Raw genomic sequence first — 23592 nt, forward strand, 5'->3', positions numbered from 1 at the left:
ACCTTAAACTCTGCATGTTCAGATCAGATCACTCGAGTTCTTGTACCCATCCCTTAAAAATGCTTTTTCCTCAGTCTTTCCAATTTGCTATGGACTACATGTTTGTGGCCACCCAAAATTCATATGTTGAAGCCCTGGTTCCCAACATGATGGTATTTGTTTTTGTTTTTTGTTTTGTTATTGGCCACACCCATACCATAGCAGCAACCCAGGCCACTGCAGTGACAACAGATCCTTAACCTGCCTAGTCACAGGAGAATTCCCCCAATGTGATTGTGTTTGGAAGTGGGACCTTTGGGAGGTGATGAGGTCATGAGGGTGGCGCCCTCATAATGGAATTAATGCCCTTATAAGAAGAGGCTCCAGAAAGCTTGTTCTCTCTTCTCTCCCTCTTCTCCATGTAAGGGCATAGAGAAAAGGCAGCTACCTACAAGAAAAGATAAGAAGAGAGGTCTCACCAGAAACTGAATTGGCCAGTGCCTTGATCTTAGGCTTTCCAGCCTGCAGAACTGGGAGAATAAATTTCTGTCGTTCAGAGCGCCTAGTCTATGGTATTTTGCCATGGCAGCCTGGGCTAAATCACCATCTCAGAAAATGGTAACTATCCGAATCTAAACCAAAGTGCTCTAACATCTGGTTCAGGGTAAGTTTTGAAAGACAACCATCAATGTTCTTGCCCAAGGAAATCAGGTGTTTCCATCATGCTCCGCCTCCCAGGAGGAAGGGAGGGCAGGCCCCTCAGACATCTGTCAGTTTCTCTCTAGCCCCTTTCTTTCTCCTCTGGAGTTACTTAGTCTTTCTCAAGGGTCTGGGGCAGATAAGACAGGGCTTGTAAGAGAAAATCTGTGATTAAAATACAGCAGCCAGGATGAAGGGCAGGGCAGGCTGGAGAGCCCTGTGGGGTAATAAAGGGGTGAATTTGAGAGGCTGAGCCCTGAGGAGGCTCCTTTACTTCCCAGAGGGGTGGAGCTGAGGAAGGCAGAGAGGGACAGACCTCACCATGGAAACGGAGGAGGCAGAGAGACTGAACCCAAGTCTCCCCTTGCTAGTCCTTTCTGTGGGTGTTTCCAAGGAAATGTGGCTTAGAGAATTACAGCCCACTGTCCTAGACATGCAGTGAAGCGTGGTGGTTAATACACAGCCTCTAGAGCCAGATAGCCTGGGTTGGAAGGCCAGCTCTGCAGCTCAGCATCTGGGGCCAGCTATACCCCGCTTCCTCATCTGGAAAATGGGGATAACAGCACCCACCTCACAGCACTGCTAGGGAAATTAAAGGATGATGCTGCGTAAAGAACTTAGGGCAGTGCCTGACCAGAGTTAGCTCTTACCGCCCCTTCTCTCTGGAAGGCAAAATCTGCTGTCAGCAAGCTGGACGCAGACCTATGGAACCCAGGGCTGCCAGGCATTCAGCCAACAGTTCCCCTCCCTGGCCCTTCCCCAGCCCAAGGCCCAAGGTCCTTTGGGCAAGTGTTAGCCCCTCCCTGGGAGTCTCGGCCCTGGATGATGGAGAGAGCAGGGCTCACTTAGCTTGTGTCCCTATCTGAGGGGCCTGAAGTGCTTACAGGAGGTAGCTGGGATTTCAAAATTGTTAATTCTGAGAAGCCCAGGCATGAAGAGGACTTGCTTTTACAGGCAGTTGAAAAAAAAAGTGCACGTTAGCTTTCTCGTCTGGAAGGCTCTTTGGGTGCGCCCTGCTGCTTAGGGCCTGATGCTGAGCCCCGTCGAGTCTTCCCATTACTGCGGGATTTCTGAGAGGCCCTGCTCTGACTCCTGGTTGTTCTTACCATGCGGTGGGGGTAGGGAGATAGAAGGTGGGGTAGGGGTGGAGGGAGGAAGGGTGGCAGGCATCTCGTCTACTGAGTGTTATCAGAAAGGGATTAACATTCTGCAGAAAACTGGCAGAACGCACATGCATACTGCTTTTACCCTTCCAAAGAGCTTTCATGTGCATTCTGTCTCTTGAAGCACCTGGGGCCTGGGACAGCATCTCAAATAATCTTGGACCCCACGAGACAGCAAGGAAGGCCAGGAAGGTTTTATTAGCTCACATTGTGCATGAGCAAGTCGAGAAGGTAGAAAGGGGAGCCTGTGACGTGGGGGGCACATGGCGCAGCACAGAGAAAGCAAGAGAAGGTCGGGAGAGAGGGCTTCTGGTAAAGGCTCCATCCCTACCTGCCCAAATGGCCTTGGGCAAGATCCTGAACTTCACTTGGCTTCAGCTTTCTCATCTGCATATCAGGATCGTGGTACCAACTGCACCAACCCCACAGGACCATTAATTATGAGACAAGGACGAGGAACACAAAACACATAACAGGCTCTCTAAACATGAGAGATGACTTCCGGGGGCGGGGGGGCACCTCTCCCACAGCTCCAAGTGTCCAGAACACGGAGGAACATCGGAAAGAGAAGGAGGAGCATCTGCCATGGGGCACACTCTGCACTCCAACTGGCTCCAAGATCTCAAAGCAGATGTTCTCATCTGCTTCCAAGTGAGGCTAAGAGGATGAGAAACGAGCGAAGCTACTTGGATACAGAACTGGAATTCGAACTCACAACTGTCTTTGTAGACCTTGAAGCTCACGCTCTGACTCCCCTATGCTGCTTTCCTGACCCCACCTCTGAAAACCACACACCCAGGCATCTCATGTATGTCACAGAGCTCGTGGGTGAAACCTGAGGCACTTGACTGACTTCCTCACTTTGAGCCCGGTTACTCTCGGTTTAGACATAATTCTGACCTGCCTGGTTATCAGCTTTCCCATCTTGCTGCATATTGGAAGGGACATGAGGGGACCAATCAACATTGACAGGAGCAAGAAGTAACAGATGACAGGAGGAAAATACATTTTAAGAGTAATTTTAGCAGTGTTGGATGGTTTTGTGTAGAAACAAATAACCCTACAAATGTCTTTGATCCCTGCAGCTATCACTTGTCAGCGATCTAAAAAAAAAAAAAAAAAAAGTCTGCCTTCCTTATAAAAATAAAACTGGGGTTCCTGTTGTGGCTCAGCAGTATCAAACCCGTTCTAGTATCCACGAGGTTTCGGGTTTGATCCCTGGCCTTGATCAGTGGGTTAAAGGATCTGGCGTTGCCTTGAGCTGTGGTGTAGGTCCCAGACACGGCTTGGATCCAACGTTGCTGTAGCTGTGGTGTAGGCTGTCAGCGACAGCTCTGATGTGAGTCCTAGCCTGGGAACTTCCATATGCTGTAGGCGGGGCCCATAAAATTTCTTTTAAATAAGAAAATAAAAATAAAATAAAACAAAACCTATATTCCCAAGGAAGATCTGCTTCCAGAAAAAGAAACTCCATGTTGGTGGGACACCTGGACCAAGCAGCTCAGACTCCTGGCCCTCAAGATCCCTGCTTGCCTTTCTGAGCCCATCCTGGGCACACTCCATGTCTACAGTGAGTACAGAGCACAGACACAGAACCAAGGCTTCTGTTCTCTTTTGTGCAGAGAGTGATGCATCACAGATTCACTGGAGACTCAAGGGCAGCAAAGGGAAGCTGATGAAGACAATAACATGAAACCAGGTGACAGATGCAAAACAGCCCTTTGCTTGACAATTACATGATCAGTAAGTACTCATCGGGCACCTGCCACAGGCCAGCATAGTCTTAGGTTCAGGACCCTCAGCTGTGAAGGTGCCTGACTCTCTCTGCCCTCTTGCAGTGGCCTCTGCCTTTGGAAGGAGTGTGGCATGTTAATCTGCAACTTGCAACCCCTGGAGAGGGACGTGTCCTTCTTGGTCCCACCTGCCTTTGTATAGCTGAAGTCATCTGCAGCACCACCCATCCACTCTCCACACTGTACAACGCAACGGTAACAGGACAAGAAATATATATTTGGTCTTTGTCCTTGGTTCCTGGCTCAGAGCTCCTAAGACCCTGAGGGTCTCTAGAATGATAAGAGTGTCTTTTGTGTGCCAATGAGATGACCAGTGGCTGGGCCCCTAGAAAGCTTCAGATGGGGACTCGTCCCAGAAAGACCAAGGCATTGGAGGGTTGGAACTTTCAGCCCCACCCTGAGACCTCCAGGGAGGGCAGAGAGGCTGGAGATGGAGTCAGTCACCAATTACCAATGATTGAGCCCATCGTGCCTTTGTAATTAAACCTCCAGGAAAACCCCTAAATGATGGGGTTTGGAGAGCTTCCCGGTTGGTAAGCACACTGAGGTGCTGGGAGGGTGGAGCTCTGGAAGAGGGCATGGGAGCTCCCCCCTTATACATTGTTCCACGCATCTTTTTCACTGGGCTGTTTTCTGTTTCCTTTATAATAAATGGGTAATAGTGGGGAAACTGTTTCCCTGAGTTCTGTGAGCTGTCCTAGCAAATTACTGAACCTGAAAAGGGGTGTGTAGTGGGGACACTGATCCTTCCATCAGGTTGGAGAGAAGTGTGGGTCCCCTTGACACCAATGCTTGTGACAGGCTTCTGAAGAGTGGGGATGGTCTTGCAGGGTAGAATCCTTAACCTGTGGAGTCTGAAACTGAGTCTAGGTGGTTGTGTGAGGACTGAATTGAATTGGAGGACTCCACATGGCATAGACAGAGAGCTGGAGAACCGGCTGTTGGATAAACCCCCACATTTGGTGTCAGAAGCACAGTAGGAGACATGGCAGAGCAACCGAGGCGGCCTGCAGGGTTCTAATTCGGTCCCAGAGGACTGATAATCAGGGCTACCTCCCCTCCAGGCTAGACTGGACTGGCCCACAGGACCGTGGACTTTGCTGCTAGGAGCCGCGGACAGCCCGGCTAGAACACCACTGAGCAGCTCCTGCCACCACGGAGAAGACATGCTCGTAGGTAGCAAGGGCACTGTCTGTGACAGATGTTTACAATGACGACATGGACTCATTTTTACAGAGGTTAAACTATGTTCATTAGATTGTTTTAGAAAGACTGCCACAAAAAATGAGTAAAGTTAAGTTTGAGTATAAACGGACAAAGGTTCATTTATCCAGAAGGTGAGCTTAGAAAGAACAGCTCGCTCTCAAGTGTGGGATCATTGTAGCACCATTTTTATCAGTGACTCCTTAGTAGACTGCTTCAAGTTCCCCAGATCCCTGCAACCTCACAGCCTGAGGCAGGGTGTTCCTGCGTGCACTTGTGACCCCGGTGAGGAGGTGACAAACCCTACCTGATGCCTCCTTAGCCTCTTCCTACACAGCTGGGGTGCCGTGGACTCCCAGCTCTGACTGCAGTTCTCTCATGGCCCCGGTCTTGGTCCAGCTCCTGCCTCTGTAGACAGGGGACAAAGAACTGCTCTGACTTCCCTGGGCTGACGAACAGCTCCATCTGCCTGGGGCTCCAACACTTTACAAAGGTTCACAGGGCCCTGTGGGTTGTGCTCCATTAAATAGGCAAGAGAGCTCACCCCAGGAGGAGGCCTCAGGACCCCTGCTGGAAGGACGCTTGTATGTGACACAAAGTCTTTTCCAGAAGAACAGAAGTTCTAAACTCAGGGACCCAGGATCCCATTGGGTTCACACCTGCTGTGGGTGGAGCACAGGTGGGCCTGGACCCGGACTTCCGCTATTAGGCTGCAGGGACCTTGCAGCTAAGGAGTATCGGGTGATGAGCCTGAAGGGGGGTCAGCTGAGACAGACGCGGTGTGGTGGTGATATTTCAGGCACAAATCCCGGGGACTTGGATTCCATCTTATGCCGATGGTGCCTTCACTCTCAGAGCTTAAATGGGAAGAATCACCCCAGGAATTCCGAACTGTTAAGAGTAGAATCCATTTGCCTGCTCTCTGAGAGACAGTCATTATTTTGTGATTAAAGCCATAAATTTGGGAACCAGATAGCTGGGCTTCAAATCCCAGCTGCATCACTCACCAGCTGTGTGACCTTGGGCAACTTGCTTAATCTATCTGTGCCTCAGTTTAGCTCATCAATAAGACTGGCATAATAACCATTGTGAAGAGCAAATGGGTTAATGTTTCCAAAGTACTCAGAGCAGTGCCTGGCACATGTCACTGTGCTGAAACAAAATAATCCAGTGAAGTCAGGGGATTGAAAAGATGAGGCATTTCCAATAAATATCTTTGAGGCGCAAGTGCGTGGATTCTCTCTGGTGGCTGACTCCTTGCCCCAAAGGCAGTGACTCCTGAATGGGGCTGTAGGGGAGGGAGTGCATGAAGGGTTAAACCCCCAAGTGAACAGAAAAACAAGTTCCATCTGGTCCCTGGGACAAAGCGACAGCCTGCAAAGCCCCCAGCCCGGGCTCCTGCTCAAAGGACACATTGCTTTTTAAAATTCCAACTTGTGGCTGCCTCAATCTATAAATCAACCAGTTCTCCACACCCGAGAGCTTGGAGCAGGATTCACAAATGGCAGCGAGACATTCGTGTTCCGAGAATAGGCATCTGAAAGTGCCTTTGCACCCAGGGTACCCAGCCTCCCAGCTTCCCGGAAGGTCCTGGGGCCAGTGCCTCATTCTGACTCCCCTTTGGAGCAGGGACTGCTCTCCAGGTGGTAAAGAGAAGCAGGCTCAAACTGAGGCTGGGACTTTTAGATGCCCCCACATAAGGGAACTGTCCCTGGGACTGAGTCGCATCAGCTGTTTGGTAATTTCAATAGTTACCTCCCCACACCACTGCTGGACCCCATCCTTAGGTGCCAGGCTGGGCGGGGAGAAAGGCCAAATAATGAGAACCATAGCTACTGCATCAGGGCTCTGGGGGAACCCTTTCAGAGAAGCAGAGGGTTTCTTCTTGGTTCCCTGGCCAATTTGCTCACGGGGCAGCTTGTGCCTTCGCGTGCCCCATGGGATACCAGATCCCTCCATATCTGGAAGGGGAGAGGGAGCCAGATTGAAACCCAGAGTCCTCCTGAAGGGAAGGGCCCCTCAGTTTTTACCCCCGCCCCCGACATATGCCCACGCCTGCCCAGATAATGCTGAATCCAGCCTTAGCACCAACCCTGCAGAGCAGGGAAGTAATTCACAAAAAGTTGGGCAATTCAAAGTTACAGTTTCCACAGCAACCAGCACTCAGACCATTTGGGTAGCTGAAGCCTTTTCCTCTTAGCATTCACTTTTTTTTTTCCCTCCCCAAATAGCATTTTTTTTCCTTATTATTAAAGTAATACACATTCACTAGAGAACATATGGAAATTACAGAAAAGTGTAAAGGAGAAAATAAAAATCACCCTTAATCTCACCACTCGGAGCGATCCAGTGTTAACATTTTGATGTATTCTACATTCGTCTAGTTTTTTTTATGCATGCATAAAAAGATATAATTTTTGAAAATTGGGATATAGTGAAATTACTGTTTTATCATTTGGTTTCTTTCGCTTAAAAACACATTGTAAGACTTTTCAATAGCCTTAAATATTCCTCGAGAACCTGATTTTTAATAGCTACGTCGTACTTTTTCATATGGATAGAAACATATTCTATTTAACCAATCTATTGTTGAACGTTTAGATGGTTTTCAATTTGCTTTTTTAAATCACACTACAATGAATATCCTTTTACATCAATTTGTGTATATGCCTCTGATTAAGTACCCAGATTAGAATAAATTCATAGAATTTAAATTACTGTTCAAACACAATGAACATGTGAATAATTTTAATATGCATTATCAAATCACCTTCCAGAAAGTTTGAGCAATTTGTAATGTAACTCGCCTTAAAAAAAAACAACAAAAAACAGAAAACAAAAAAACAAAAACCCGAAGTGCAAATTTGGTAGGTTGTAATCGGTTTTAAAAATTACATATATATTTTAATTATAAATGCAATTGAGCTTTCCCCTCATATTTTTAATGAGCTTTCTTCTGTCTACAATCACCTGTTAATGTCCTTTCCCCCTTTTTCTATGTGGTATTCATCTTTTCCTTCTTTATAAAAGCTCTTTATACATAAAGATAATAATTCTTTGCCATATCTGTGGCACATTATGTTCTCTCAGTTTGTCACTGGATTTTTACTTTGTTTATGGCATTTTTTTAAAGTGCAGAAGTTTCAAATATTGTTGTAACTCACATCCATCCTTCTCTTCATTTACGACTTTGTCTTTTGATTTTTATGCCTAGACAGACCTTCTTCTCTACCATGCAATCAGATAAATATTTATCTGTATGTTGCTTTTCTAGTCATTTGATGGCCTGGGGGTTTGGGTTTTACACTGACTGCTCTAAACCACCAGGATTTCACGTAGAGGGGGGTTTCTGCATTCGCTTGTCTAACGGTCCTCAGGCTGGAGTCTGCAGGGCCAGGTCAGAGATGGTTGCCAGGGAGATGCAGGAATTGACCTGCCACTCCTGCCTGTTAGGAGATCTCAGCCTTGCGGACACCTTTCCATGGAGCCCTGGTTTTTTCTAGCGAATGGAAGAAACGGACAGGGAGGAGGGAAATTGCCGTTCCACGATTACACACTGAAAAAGGTACACCTCACGAGGCTTTGTTTCCCATCTGAGATGGGGGAGGTGGAGGCTGGGGAGTGCTAGATACCGGGAGAGCTAGCGAGCAGCTTCAGTCTTAGCCCGTTAGAAATCAAGGGGTTAGACTCCAAACCTGAAATTAACTGTCCCTCTGTCAGCAAAAAAGAACTAAAAGCAGTCTTGTGGGCATTGCATGTCACCAAATAACAGGTTTCCGTGAGAAAGAGGACACCTGGGGCTTGAACTCCCCAGATATGTGGATCTTCTCTCAGTCCAATCGCCCAAGGGGCACAGAGAGTCAGGGAGGACCAGGCAGGAGGGCGTGATTCCGAGCAGAGGGACAGCACAGGGAAGCCGCTGCTGCAGGCCGCCCCCGCTCTGTCCAGCCTCAGGAGACGCCTGCTTTTCATCATCCCCATTTCAATCTAGTCCCCAAAACTTTTTGCCAAGCCTGCTCACCCAGTTTCTAAAGTCATCTTTGCACTGTTGACGAGGCATTCATTCCACAGGTTTACGTACTCTCTGCCCAGCGCCGTTTCCAGCCATGATGATCTATTCCTTTCCAAAGGGGGAAAGAGTATTTCCCTCCCATCTCTTGCTCTCTGTTGTCTCTCCTTAACCCCCCTGAAGACAAACAAACAAAAAAACCCACAACCTTGTGGCTGCCTCATATCCATGTCTTCTAGCCTTTGTCCTGCCTTGGCTGTCATGCTGCCGATGGCACTAGTCCCACTGGGCATCGGAGAGCATCGCCAGCAGGTACTGACTGCGTCCTGCATTGGCGCAGATAGGCTTTCCGTGATCTCCCATACTAGCTATTCAATAACTTTCATTCAACAAACATTTATTAGGTGTCTACTGTGTGGTGGAGATGGTTCTAGTGCTTGGGATACCCTAGGGAATAAACCAAAGATTCTTCCCCTCATGGAGCTTATACCCCAGCTGTGGGGTGAGGGTGGGAATAGAAAAAAACAAAAATGGAAACATAACAACTGCAGGAACTATGTGTAGTTTAGAAGGGGACAAATACCGATGGCAAGAAGTAGAGAGGAGTGAGGGGGCTGAGGAGAGCCTGCTTGAGAAGACGACATTTAGGCAGAGTCTGAAGAAGGTGAGGGCATGCACCACAGAGGTGAGGGGGGCAGTGAAGGGCAGAGGAAACGCTGTGCGGGGGCCTCCAGCATGGCTGGTGTGGTCAAAAAGCAGACGAGACACAGGGAAGCCTGAGCCAGTGGCGGAGGCAAAAATGGCAGGACTTGGGGTCAGAGGGGTGACAACGGGCCAGGTGATATAGGGCCTTGTAAGCCATTGTGAGCTAGCTCTTCAGCACTTATGCTGGTGACCTAGGGAGAAATGGAAGTGTTTTGAGCAGAGGAGAGAATGATCTGACCTGGAGATTTACAAGCTTGCTCTGGTGGCTCTGTCGAGGACACGCCGGGCATTTGGGGCAGGTGCGGGAGCCAGGAGACCAGTTAGGAGGCTGTTGCAATAATCCAGGTAGAGAGGGGATGACTGGCCAGGACATTAATGTGGAGGGGAGAAAAAGCGGTCAGCTTCTGGAGAGATTCTAAGAGCAAAGCCAAAAGCATTTCCTGGTGGGCTCCTGATGTGTGGTGGGAGAGAAGGAACAGTTACTGGTGACTCCAGGAGGTCCAGAGGGAGGCGGAAGCAGTTCTTTGCCGACATGGGGAAGACGGTACGCAGAGCAGGTTTGGGGGACAGTGGAGACGGCACTGGGGTTGGACATGTTGCCTGTGTGGATCTACCAGACACCCCAGTGGCCATGTGAGTAGGACATAGTGTAGATGACATTTAAAGTTGCGACACTGGGTGCAACTGCCGAGGGAGAAAGTGTTGATAAAGATGACGTGAAGACCAAATACTGAAGCCTGGGGTATCCTGCATGGAGAGGCTGGCGAGAGGAGGAGCACCCAGCAAAGGGGACCGAGAAGTGAAGACCAGAAAGGGAGAAGGCAGATCTCCATCAAGTGGGTCCCAAACGCCAGGTGACAAAACATGCCTCTAGGAGGAGGAGGAGGTGATGGCCAGTTGGGCCAAAAGCTCCTGATGGGCCAAGAAAAATTAAGATTGATAACCAACCACTGATCTTACCAGAAATGGATCCTATGCCCATTTTAAGGGGTGGAAAAGGGATCTCAGAGAGAAGTAACTTGGCCAAGGTCACGGCATTATGAACAACAAACTAGGATCTAAGAGCCAGGACCCTGGATGCTTCTCATACCAACTGTCAGGTTCCAAGTGCTCTGTAAACCAAGGGAGTTGGCTCAGCTTGCACACTCAGCAACTCTCAGTCCTGCAAGACTATTGCTACTGTGCAGGTTAGGTTTGTAGGTGAGCAAAACGGGCCTCACAGAGAACCAGCAGCATAATTTAAATCAACTTTTACTGCCAGGTGGGATGTGAGGGCATTCTCTCTGCGCTGGTCTGCCTCGGCCCTGCTCCCTGCATTCTAATTGGCAGTTTCACCCACTGATTGATTAAGGGACTGGCCCCCAAGAGCATTTCAAGTTAGGAATTCTAGTCCAGGCATATGTGTATTTGAATAGAAGGGCATTTCCACTGCAAGCTGGCAAAGGAGAGGCGAGCAAGGGATGCAGAGGTGTCCAGCCTCAACACAAATCAGGGACCCTCCGCTGCTCTATTATCAGGTAGGTCTCCACCGTCCTGTCATTCTGGCCAATGCCTCCCGCCACCTGAGACCCTGGCCACCTTGCCCGCTCACACTGCCAGGGGCCGGATGACGGTCGCCTATCTCCCCCTGGTGTCGTCTCTTGCAAATGCAGCCCCAGGAGGTAAAGGAGGCCCTCTCCGCAGCCACGCCCACAAACCACGCCCACAACCCCAGGGCGGGCTCCCTCCCAGCTCTCTGGGCCCCGCCTGCCTCCGCCCGCCCACCTATGGTCTCTGCATTCCCCAGGTAGCGGGCAGAACTCAGGCCTGGGAATTCAAGCACCGATTGGATTGGATTCTCCTGACCCTACGTGGGTTAGCAGAGTAGACCTGCAGGCCGGGGGGAGGAAACGGTCCCTGAGTGTTCTCACTTCTGCAGGTCCCCCAATCTGTCCCTTTGCTAAGTTACTCGATATTGTGCGGCCTCCATGAGCCCCCTTATAAAGGGAGGCGACAGAACAAGAGGAACTCCACAACCCACTCCTTCCCTGTGTTGGTTAGGGCTGGTTTCTTCCTGGAGCTGGAGCCGGGTGGCCGAGGTGGTGGTGGGGAAACAGCTCCGGCCATTGGGGTGCACTGCAGGGTGCTCTGTACTCCTTAGGTGGCTGTGCTGTGGTGTGGTCAGGCATGAAGCCACACAGACCTGGGTTCAAATGCTGCCACTCGTAAGCTGTGGAATCTTTCTGTGCCTCAGTTTCCTGACCTGTAAAACTAAGGCAGTCACCCCTACGGTGCCGGTGGCTGTAAGGCTTTAGTGCGACAATGTTCACAAAGTGCTCAGCACAGTCCGGCTGCATGGAGAACAGTCAGTACGCATCACCATAGGCTAAACACTTGGGATCAGAACGGAGGCAGCGTGGGAAAGCACAGTACAGGGGCCAGAGCACCTGAGCTCTGGTCTCCACACCTAGCATCTCTCCGTGTTAGAATAAGCCCATATCCACGGCTGTGATGATACTCAGATGAGGCCTTGGGTTTCCCACCACAGTCAGAGACCCCTGCCTGGCCCGCCTCTCAGGACTGATCAGAGATAAGGACCTCCGTGAAGGGGAAAGGGCTTTGAAAACTGTAACCCTTCCACTCCTGAAACTGAGAGACGACCCAGCCCGCAGCACCTTGCACTCAGCTCTATATCAGAGCACGAATCTCACAGCCCCAGAGCTGCCCGTCTCCTTAACCTGTCTCCCAAGCATACGAAGGTCCCTGCCCGCAGGGAGTTGATCTTGTAGTTGGACAAACAGACAAGAGAACAAGTGGTGAGGGCAGTGACCCTGACACCAGGGGCAGACATGGGTGGGTCCTGTCCACTCCAAAGTGTCCAGTTAGAGGAAGTACGATTCCCAGAAGGGAAGCTAAGCCACAGGACAACTGACCACTGGCTTGGGCAAAGATGGACAGTTTTACTGAAACTCTGCACAGCAAAGAAGGTGCTAGGACTGGCGCTCCGGGTGGCAGTCTAGGCTGTTAATCCAAAAAGCCTATATGCTGTATGATTCCAATGACATGAGATTCTGGGACAGGTAGAGCTATGCAGACAATGAAAAAGATGAGTGGTTGCCAGGGGTTGGAGGGAAGGTGGGATGAACAGGAAGAGCACAGAGGATTTTGAGGGCAGTGGAAATATTCCATATGATGCTGTAAGGGTGGATCTTGTCACTGTTTGTCCAAACCCACAGAATGACCAACACCCTATTGTGTGAACCCTACCATACACTCTGGACTCTGGATGATGACAGTAGCACTCTGGTGGGGGCTGCTGGTAGTGGGGGAGGTTAGGGGGGGGAGGGGAGCACAGGGCAAGGGGCAAATGCAGAATCTGTGTACTTTCCACTCAATTTTGCTGTGAACCTTAAATGGCTCTTTAAAAAATTCTACTAAAAACTGCATAGATATACATCTCTCTTGAGCTGTTGTTTCTGCATCTATAAAGAAGAGACACCAGTAACCATTCTGCCCACCCTATGTGGTCATGGTTAGGGCTGAATGGGCTCCAAAAAGGAACGAGGGGCTGGGGGAGCAGGTGGGTCACGGGTGCATGGGTGAGGGAGGAGACGTTCAAAGTCCAGATGACAGGCGTCTGCCCCACCGGCCCCTGGCCCCCAGCAGCCACCCCAGCCCCTTCCTTAAGCCTCTGCCCCCCAGGAGGGCTCAGACTGCAGTGGGCTTCTCGTCTTAGCAGCGGCTCTGCCAGCAGAGGCCTCTCGACCTCCTCCTCTCCGCCCTCACCCCCAAACCCACAAGCATTAACAAATAATAAATTATTTAAAATGCCTCACAACCTTTCTCTGAACTCCTCTTGAAGCCACCTCCCTCTCTCCTGCGAGAGCAGACAAGTCACTACAGTCAAAGTGCACATGCTCGCCCCTCTAGACGGCTCTGACCAAAGGCTTGGCAGCGATTTAAAAGCCGAGGAGCCTCTGCTCACACTCCCAGCAGACTGCTGAGGGCAGATCCCAAGCGTGCTGAGAGGCCCCCCCCCCCCCCCAGCAACCCCCAACACAACACACACGCTGGCCGAATGACCTTTTTTCTTTAAATCAGGATGCAAACCTCCTGGACTCTCCTTTCTGGCCCCATCTGCCTGCTCGGTGGAGCAGCCCACACAGTTTTTTCAAAGAAACATTATTTGATCTGAAGAACATCTGGAGCCTGTTTCCCCAGCTCTCAACTGGACGCTCTCAGCCGACATCAGATGCTCAGTTGCTCAACAGACGCCCTTTCTGCCTGCGCACCCAACATCCCTGCAGACTGGGAACAGGCGGCTGTATAGAAAGGTCTGACCAGAGGTTCTGTAAACCTGGAGCAGAGGGTATAATGGCAAGAGAGGTGGTGGAGGAGATGGAGGGCTGGAAAGGAAGATCAAGGCCAAGAAGCTCCCCAACAAAAGGTGCCCAGGAGCAAAACACCAGTCACACAAGTGCTTCCAAGGTCATTCTCTTTACAACGACAGCAACTCATCAGTCTCACCATTATGAGATGCCTGTTGTGGGCAGGGCTGGGATTTGTTTTTTCCATGTCCCTGGCTCCTGTGTCCGGCAGAGGGGCAGGAGCTGCTCCAGGAACAGACACATGCACAGCACCCCCGGCCCCGCACGCACATGGGGAGCTAGTCTTCAGGAGTTGGGGCGGGTTTGAGAGGCAACACTGTGAAGGTGAAAGAGCAGTGAACTTGCTGTCTAGGGCTGGTTCTTCATGCCCCAGCCTTGGTGAGCATGACCTTGACCTTGGGCAGCATCTCTCATCCAGCAGTTGTGGGGAGAATCCCTACTTTGCCTGGCTCCCAACATTGCTAGGAGGACCATGTGAAAGGAGCTCTGGAAGTTTCTCTACCACCTCGAAAGCCGACTGCAGAGGTTAGAGCTGGTGACAAGCATCACCACTCTTTCACCTTGTCGTCTTGTGACTGCAGATGTCCCTATACCAGATGGCTGAGTGGTCCTGGCTGGGGTGGGACACAGTCAGGGGACAAAGCATGAAATGTCATGTGAGCAGGCTTTCCTCCACACATGCGTCCTCCCCTGGGGGCTGGGGCTCTGCTCGCCTGCCTTCCCAGGCCTGGCTCCACCTCTGTTACCACCTCATCAGCTCCTCCAGAGCCTCCAGAAGCCCAAACCCTTCTTCTGGGCTTTTTATCCTTTAGACTACAAACCAGTCTCTTATCATGTGACAACCTATACCATTTATTATGCTTCTGTCACATGTCAGACACTGGGTTACAGTCACGCCTCATTCATTCTTCCCCAAAGCATCAGTGGCACATTGGTGGATCCCCCTCCCGCCCGCCCCCAGTAGACTCCTGACTCTGTCCTGACCCTTTACCTTCTGCCCAGCCCCCCTGTCCTAAAAATCCTCCCCACCCTCCCACGCTGCTCAAGAGCAGGGCCAGGGCATTTGGCAAATCCAATGGCCCTTCCCCAGCCTGGCCCCGCAGCAGCCTCTCCCTTGCCTGTATGACCTGATCTCCACAGGCTGCCTGCTGCTGGCCGCTCTGCATTCTCCCCCAGAGGGGCCCAGCCCCACCCCAGGCTGTGGAGGACCCCAAGCTAGGCCTCCAGTGCCACCTTCTCTTCCCAGCATCAGACCGTTTCTGCTTATCAGACAGCTATCTCTGGGCACAGGCAAGGGCCTCAGACTCAGTGATGCAAAGGTGCTGCCACTGCCCTGGGTCCCTGTCCATCCAGTCCTTCTCCTGTGTCCCTTGCTTGGTGAAAACACATTAGGGGCAGTAATCACGTCTTTCGTCAGCACCTCCCCTTCACTCTCAAAAACATTAAACATGCTCACCTTCACCCTTAGCCACCCACCTGCTTGTCAAAGGAAACCAAGGGTCAAAACTCCTCCCCGGGATCCCTGTCCCTCCAAGACCAGGGGACTCCTCTATGTTTCTCAAACCCACGCCCCAGTCCATTCTGCCCAGTCAGCAAGTGTTCTCCCTGCCTGAGCCTCACCTTTCTTCCAGCGCCCCCCACCCCCACGCCCCGAACCTCAGTCACCTGCCCAAGTCACCTTCCTGAACTGCTCATCTGATCATGTCCACCAGCCTAAAAATCAAATGGTGATCCCCCCATACACACCCTCCCCAGCCTGGCTTCACAATAAAATCCAGACTCCATACCAGGACCCACGAAGCAGCACCCATGGCCCCTCCCAGAGTGGCCCTGTCCTCTCCAGAGCCTCACTCACACCTGTCCATGCTGCCATGCCCCCCCCCATCCCCTGCCTAGTCACCAGTACAGTGCAGCTCAAGGTCACCTCCTGGAGGCCTCTCCTGGCCATAATTCAGCGTGGCTGCTGCCCTGGCCCTCTTGATAGCTGTGGTTCCCCCCCCCGCCACCCCCACACCCTGAAGCACTGGCAGTCCCATCCCTGCCATGGGTCTGCCGGCTGTCTCCCCATCTTAGACGGGGAGCTCCACTGACAGTGTCCTTTATCTTTGAATTTCTGGCACTAACAGGGTGGCCCTGTATTCAGTCAATACTTGTTAAGTGAATTATTTCATATCGCCGGCACCAAACCATGCACCGCTGCCTTCCAGGAGCAAAGGCGGGCTGTCTCCTGTGTGTGCACGCTCCCCCTCCCACCTTCTCCCAAACGAGCCCAGGGAGCTCTGTCCCGCATGGTCAGGGGCTGCTCTGCCCAAAACGACTCTGGGTATTGGTGACCCTGCGTCCTGCCTAGGCTAATCATTTCATGACGGCAGCAGCTCCCATTTCTCTGCTCTGTGTGTGAAAAGAAGGATGGGAGGTGGGTTGGGGGACTCCGAGGCCCCTTGCGGCAAGGAGGGCCTGTGACCTGACCTCCTGCGTGTGTCTCTAGACTTCCAGGATTCTATATGGTTTGTGTCAAAACTTGCGTATCTTCCTCAGGCCAATGAGGGCAAAGAGGTGGTCCCCCAAAGGCAGCCACAGAGAGGCGGCAGGCCCAGAGTGACATGGGAACGTGTCTGCCCAGCCCAGCAGGAGGCCACTCAGGGTCACCGGCTTTCTGGGAAGGAGAACAGGGCCGAGCTGGGCCCGACTGGAAAGGCAGGGACTGCAAGAAGGACGGCTGTGCTCTTTGTTCCTTCCTTCTAATGCGATGCACGCTCCCCACTTAGAGGCAATTTCTTCCCTTCAAAAGGACTCCAGCTGGTTAAATTCAAGGTGAAGAATAAGCCCAGTCAAGAAGCGTCTCAGGGGCCTTTCAGTCTTCAATGCCTTGAGAAGGGATGTGTTTTAAGATGTTTGCCTCTTAATGTTTGTCAAAGCGCCAGGGGAGAAAAGCTTCTTAATTCAAGGCCTCTCTCAGTGGCCGGGGCTGTCTATGTTTTCCTGCACATCTTTACCTTCTCAGGAGCCTACCTGACTTCCTCTTCTTTCCCTGCTTCCTCCTACCCGCCCCCAGCCCCCACCCACCCTGGCTGGGGAGAGACCAGTGCTGGCCTGGGTCCTGCAGAGGTCCCAGAACATCGGGCAGCTTCAAGCGCAAACCACTGGGCTCTCACACCTCAGAGCTCACACTCCAGCAGGTGTCCATCCACCTGCCACTCATGCGTTCAGCCACCCAGTCAGCCAGCACGGGGTCTGAGATGCTGGCAGGGGCTGCGGGTGGTTCAAAGAAATACAACACATGGTACTGCTCTCCTAGAGCTTATATGTTGGTTGACGCTCTGGGAGGTATGAATAAGCAACTACAATACAAGACAGAGGGAAGTAAATACCAACACACCAACTTCGGAGGGTAGGGGCCGTGAAAAATGCTCAGAGAAAGAAGAGACCCACCAGGGCTGAGGGTGGGACCCAGAGCGAGGCAGTCAGGGAAGGCTTCTTGGAGGAGGACGCATCTGGGTGGGGGCAGGGTGTCCCAAAGTACAGGCTTCAAGTCTGAGGAAGTGGCCTGAGCAGTGGTGTGCAGGCAGGAAGACCTCTGTCAGAAACAGAAGTGTTGGCCCCTGCCTACTGTGCCCCCCCTTCCAAGGCTTTGGGGCTTTCTTGGTGCGGGGTTCCCTGGGGGTGTCTACCAGCAGCTGTTGCTTTGGTGGCATTGTTTTAATCACCTTTGATGTAAGGCATTGTCCCCACACAGCCAGTCATCCACTTCTTGCCCTTTTCCATCAGATCCTGGGCCCAGAGAAAATGCCTTCATCCCCTTCTCCATCACTAAGGACTCAGGGTCTCGCTGCCCCCTTTCGAGGGACCCTGTTTCCAGGTAGCACCTGCTTCCTCCCCCACTTTACCAGGTGCCCCCTCTCTGGAGGTGACTGTCCCCATTACCCTTGAAGGGAAGCTCTAGCTAGCATCTTGTTTCTCACTGCTGCCGGCCTGTCTCTACTCCTTATCACCACCTTCCTTAGCAACCACTGTGCCTCCTGTGGTTCCCTTCAGCAAGTCCTCCCCGTGTGAGCCAGCAGCCCCATGTCTCCTCTGCGAGCTCCTGCCAGTGGTCCAGGGGCCAAGCCTTTGGAGCGGGACATACCTGGGTTTAAACCCTGGCTCTGCCCCCTTCCAGCTCTGCACCTGGTCTGATTACTTCCTTCCACTGGACCTTCTCTTGTGTTTCCTACCCAGCATCCTTTCCCCCTCCGATAACCTGCACCCTGATTCTCCTTTGGGGGAACCATCCTCTTGCGCTCTTGGCCCTTGAAGATCAAGTGGGGCTTCCCAACATGACTGTTTGGGTCAAGGATGGACATAGGATCCAAGCAGGAAAAATCTTGGGACTTTTAATGGTTGGACAGGGGTCAGTCTATTCCCACTGGGTTAAAAAAGCTACTAAAACATAAAGAGAATGAGGTCATTTTTGTTACCACAAGGAAAGCGTCTATACACAAAACACAGCATAGAAAAAAAGTAAAGGGACAATTTCCTGGTGATGATGTTTAAGCATCTAGATACCTGAGGTTATCTCTGGAGTTTTCAATCTGTGAATCAGTCGTGCCTTCCCACTTTCTTGGCACAAGCCAGTGGGCGTTAACTTTTTTCACTTGTCACTAACAGTCTCCACTAAAGAAATACTCAACTTGACGAGAACATTAAATGAATTGACTCATGAACAGTTTCCAGCATAAAAGTGGATACCACCCGACCTAGAGATTATCATACTAAGCAAAGTAAGTCAGAAAGAGAAAAATAAATGCCATTTGAGATCACTTATATGTGGAATCTAAAATATGATACAAATGAGTTTATCTTCAAAACAGAAACAGACTCACAGACACCGAGAACAGACTTGTGGCTGCCAAGGGGATATGGAGGGATGGAGTGAACGTCTGGGATGAGCAGATGCAAACCCTGTTACACAGAATGGATAAACAACAAGGTCCTACTGCAGGGCACAAAGAACTATATCAATATCATGTGATTAACCATAATGGAAAGAATATCAAAAGGATGTACATATGTTTATAACAATCACTTTGTACAGCAGAAATTAACACAACATTGTAAATTAACCATACTGCAATAAAATAAATTTTAAAAATAATAAAGTAGGTACTACCCCAAAAATAGTATCTTTCCATACTCTAGCTGAACCTGCCTTCTCAAAGGGCAAATTTCCATAAACTGCAATTCTATAGCAGTAGAATGCTACTTTTTCTTTCTTTCTACCACTTTGACCAAAACTTCCTTTGTGAAACCTCTGTCCTCCCCAAGGGCACAGCTCTTTGTCCTTCATAAATCTCCAGGTTTTCTTCTCCACGCCACCTCTTGGCTGAGACAGAATGGGAGATCTCAGGATTTGGAGGGGGTGATATTTTGTGTCTAGACCCAGGACTATGCAATCAAATGCAAAACTTCCCAAACTTGTTCCAAACCTGTTCCTCCCAAGGAACTCAGATACTCAGGAAAGCCTATACTGCCATCTAGTGGGCATCAGTAGAAACAGCAAGTGGGAATGGCACCCTTTGCTTAGCCTCCCTCTTGGGACAGTCATGGGCTGTGCAAAGTATTTGGTCCAAACTCCTCACTCTTTAGGGACAAATGAATTAAGGATGAAGTCAAGAGTCTTCTCCCACAGGGCAGCCTTATGCTCTTCCCTAGAAGACTGGGCTCTTGCCCTGTACCTGTCCTGAATTAGCATCACAGAGGCTTTGATTTCCTCTGCTTCTCCTCCCTGTCCATGGGTGTGACCTGGTCAAGGTTTTTCAGGGAGGAAGGCTGATGTGCATGCATGTGCATGTGTGTGATGCTTGGGAGGGTTGAGGAGGACACCCAGAAGGCCTCCTCATTACTTGCTTTGCTTTGTCTCCCAGAGGAAAGAATGTTTGTCACAGTTGCAATCACCACAGCCTGTCACAGCATCATAGTCTCAGCCTCTTACATTATGAGACATATCACCACCTATGTGTTCCCTGCTAACGAAAATCAGTTAAAGAAAGAAAGAAAAACCTGCCCCTCTGCACCTGAGTAATCTGTGTACACCCCCTGCTCCGACACCTGTCATCTCTCTGTGGCTATGCTGACTGCCTCCAGAGGCATGGTGTCCTCTGTGGCCTCTCTCTGCCATGATACACAGAGGGGACCAGGAGGCTGGCCTCGATGCACATGTGGTCACATCTTGACTATGACTCTTTTGTCTCCACCCATTCATGGCCTGAGTCCTGGACACATCATTGTCCTTATGCCTAGGTTGACACTGGAACCTCCTATTAAAACACACAAAGCAAGGGTCACCCTCCACCCCAACACTTTGGCGTCAAGAAAGAAAAAAAACGGTGACCAGGACACTGGAGCAGCTTCCCCAGCAGCTGCAGCCCCATTTCCCGCTCCTACGGCCCTTCCCCAGGCTTATCACATCCCTAAACCAAGGGAAGCTTCCAGAATAAGATGATACTAATCATTTCTCAGCAAAAGGAATCGTTATTTCCAATCCCTAAAGGGCTTCAATTTTTAAAATTTCAGACTACTCCAGGCAAACTTCTGAGGGTGTCTCATATTGCCCAAGAATCAAGGGTACTGACCTCTGCTTGTTCAGCCTACATGAGAAGCACTGCCCGTTACAAGCCAGGTCCTCCCCATTTAGGTCACTCTGAAAGCCCAGCCACCCTGCACCTCGAGAAAGAACTCCCCACAAGCCCCTCTCTCCCTGTTTTCTCTGCCGACTCCAAAGCACACCCTGGCTAGTCCCCAAGGTGACTGAGGAGCTGGCTCAGGGGCGGGGAGAGGCCCGGGCAGAATGGCCCCTGAGCCTTGTCAAAGCTCCCTGTTTGCAGGCTCCCACCCACCCAACCTCCTCCAAGGTGGCCGGGCTGCTCTAAAGAAGGCACCTGCTATGGCAACAGCCCCCCGGTCCTGGGTCCAAACCCAACCCAGTGCACTCCACACGCGGCTTCATGTCACCCAGATGAGCAAACTCAGGGAACTTGACACCAACGACCCTCCCGCTCCAGCCAGGCTGGCTCACTCACGTCCAAGGCCCCAGGGAACTTGACAATTGGCTCAGTCCAGGAGGTGATCTTCTGTCTGTAGTTGTTGCACTCAGGAACCACCATGCAGCCGAGGTTCCCCAACTCTGGGTAGAACACTTTGAGGCCCCTGTGGACAGAGGGAGATGGTTGGCCCATGTCAGGGTCTTAGGGAGCCTTCGTCTGGCACTGTTGGGAATGAAGTCAAGTGGGGTTGAATCCTAGACCTGCCACTCCACTTGTGTGACCTGTGTGGCCCAAGAGTTACCCGACCTCTTGCACCTCAGTTTCTTCCCCGGTACAATGGGACCCTAATTGCACCTATTTATAGGGTTGGTGTGTGGGGGAAAGTAGAGAGCAAGGTTTACAAGAGAGTCCGGAAGGTCATCAGTGGTCTGAAAGTGTGCATTACTGTCAGTGTTTGCTTCTCAAAAAATATATACACATCCTCCTTGGAGTTCCCGTTGTGGCCCAGTGGAAATGAATCCGACTAGGATCCATGAGGACATGAGTTTGATCCATGACCTCACTCAGTGGGTTAAGGATCTGGCGTTGCTGTGGCTGTGGTGTAGACCAGCAGCTGCAGCTCCAGTTCGACCCCTAGCCTGGGAACCTCCATATGCTGAGAGTGCAGCCCTAAAAAGCAATATGTATATCTATATCTATCTACCTCCTCAGGCAAATCTGGTCAGTGTCTTGAAAATAAGTCTGGGTGCATAAGAATAATATTTACACATCATTGATTTTCTGGAATGTTCTTATTACATAAAGAAAGGTTTGGCAACATGGCACAGGCTTCTTCAGAGGCACAGACATTTCTGTCCCCTAAATAACCCATATCCTCTCCAGGACAGCAAATCCCACCCATCTGCTAAATAACCTGCTTCTCTGGGTGCCGCACTGCCCCTACCCTAGGTTCTCAATCTGCCATTCACTGTGCTTTCAGAACGCAGATATGGCTCAAGGGTAAACAAAGCCTGTCGTGTGCATACGCACCTATCTGCTTTCTCCCTGAGAAGCCCGTGACCTGCACGAGTGCCCTGAGAACCAGGCTTACCTGGCAGGCGGATCCCCCACCTTCACAGGGTTAGACCTAAAGGCGTACCTGTATTTGAAACTCAGGGATGGAAAAACGGTCTTCGAATAGATATACCCAAAAATTTCTGTGTCAACTTCTGCTTGTCACTTTTTATCACCAAGGCCCAGGGTCTGTGTAGGGTTTATTTGGTGAAGATGATTCACTTAGCCTTTCCAAAAGCTCGGTGTGGCTGACCGGCTCCACAGAGGCCAGTGGTCACCCTGGGCTGACTGGGGGTGATGCCTGAGGGGGACCCTTGAGTATGTAATCACGGAAGTAGATCCAGAGGGGGAGCACTGGAGGTCTGGACCTGGGAGAAGTCCAAGGACAGCTTCCCACTGGGGGGCCCCACATCCCCACCAACCCCTCCAGTGGTTCCTAAGGCCCTGCCCTGGGCAAAAGCAGCCCACGCCTGCAGACCTGACAGACACAAGATGCTTCCTCGGGCCAGCATCCCCAAAACCAGGACTCAGACCTCTTGAAACAGACTATTCACTGCAGCCAGTTAGCTGAACCAATGGCTTGCTGAGCATACTGGGTTCTTTTAACTCCTTTCAAGTTTATAATACTGCCTTTCCAAAGGCAAGGTTTTAATAGCTTTATGAAAGGTGTTTCAAGGGATGAGTTTTCATTTCTCTTCACAGCGGCATTTTAAAGACCATTTGGGCATTCCCATCGTGGCTCAGCAGGGTGAGAACCCAACATAGTATCCGTGAGAATGCAGGGTAGGTGCCTGGCCTTGATCAACGGGTTAAGGATCCAGCATTGCTGCAAGCTGTGGCACAGGTCACAGATGTGGCTCAGACCCTGTGTTGCTGTAGCTGTAGCGTAGGTCGGCAGCTGTAGGTAGCTGTGATTCGACCCCTAGCCCGGGAACTTCCGTGTGCCGCAGGTACAGCGGTAAAAATGAAAAAAGAAAAAAAAAAAAAAAGCATTTGGTTTGTTGCTGCCACAACCCTCTGCCACTGCAGCTGTTAAGATCTGAGGCGGAAGGAGGGGACCCTCCAGAATGAGGAAAGGCCAGGTGCAAGGAGGAGGGAAACAGAACCACAAGGGCCTTTGCTGGGGAACAAAAGGGTTTCTTCCTTTTACCCCAGCAGAATTACTGGAAATGTTAAATCATTTAAGCGAAATCACCACGCTGCTATTTGGTGAGGGAAACAGCAAAGCCACAGAGAGTACCCTGAGAGGGTACATGCCAGGGGACCAGGAAAGAGGTCTGTCCCCCAGCCCTCATACCGGTGGGCACTGCCAGCCACGGGCTTGAAGCCTGCATGTCGCCTGTAAGTCTCATCCAGTGGCTGGACTGCAGCCTCCTTTGAGCCTGCGCTGGAGGTGCCCGGCTGGGCTAGACCCGGAGAAAGCTAGACAAGGCATGTGCGCAGCTGCTCGGTTTGGGGCTACTTCGCTGTCCAGCAAGAGAGAAGGGCTGCTGCGGCGGGTCTGCACTTTCCCCTGGAGCATGCAGCTTCCCTAACAAGTCACTTTTTTCTCCGGGCTTCCATTTGAATGGACGGTCACCGAAGTCCCTTTAGCACTGC

General features: G+C 51.0%; 1 protein-coding gene across 11 annotated transcripts in view; it reads right to left on the reverse strand.

Annotated features, from left to right (window-relative positions):
• Window positions 1-23592, reverse strand: part of PEBP4 (phosphatidylethanolamine binding protein 4) — a 219499-nt gene that overhangs the window by 178117 nt on the left and 17790 nt on the right. For all 11 annotated transcript variants that reach the window (XM_084993010.1, XM_084993012.1, XM_084993009.1 and 8 more), the window contains 1 exon segment: window positions 20977-21103. In XM_084993010.1, the coding sequence (XP_084849136.1) occupies window positions 20977-21103 (127 nt within the window).

This window comes from Sus scrofa, chromosome 14, assembly GCF_054392235.1.
Source record: "Sus scrofa isolate SSC_HxYL_T2T_F1_AM1 chromosome 14, Sscrofa_HxYL_maternal_Yorkshire_Landrace_v2.0, whole genome shotgun sequence".
NCBI classification, from domain to species: domain Eukaryota; kingdom Metazoa; phylum Chordata; class Mammalia; order Artiodactyla; family Suidae; genus Sus; species Sus scrofa.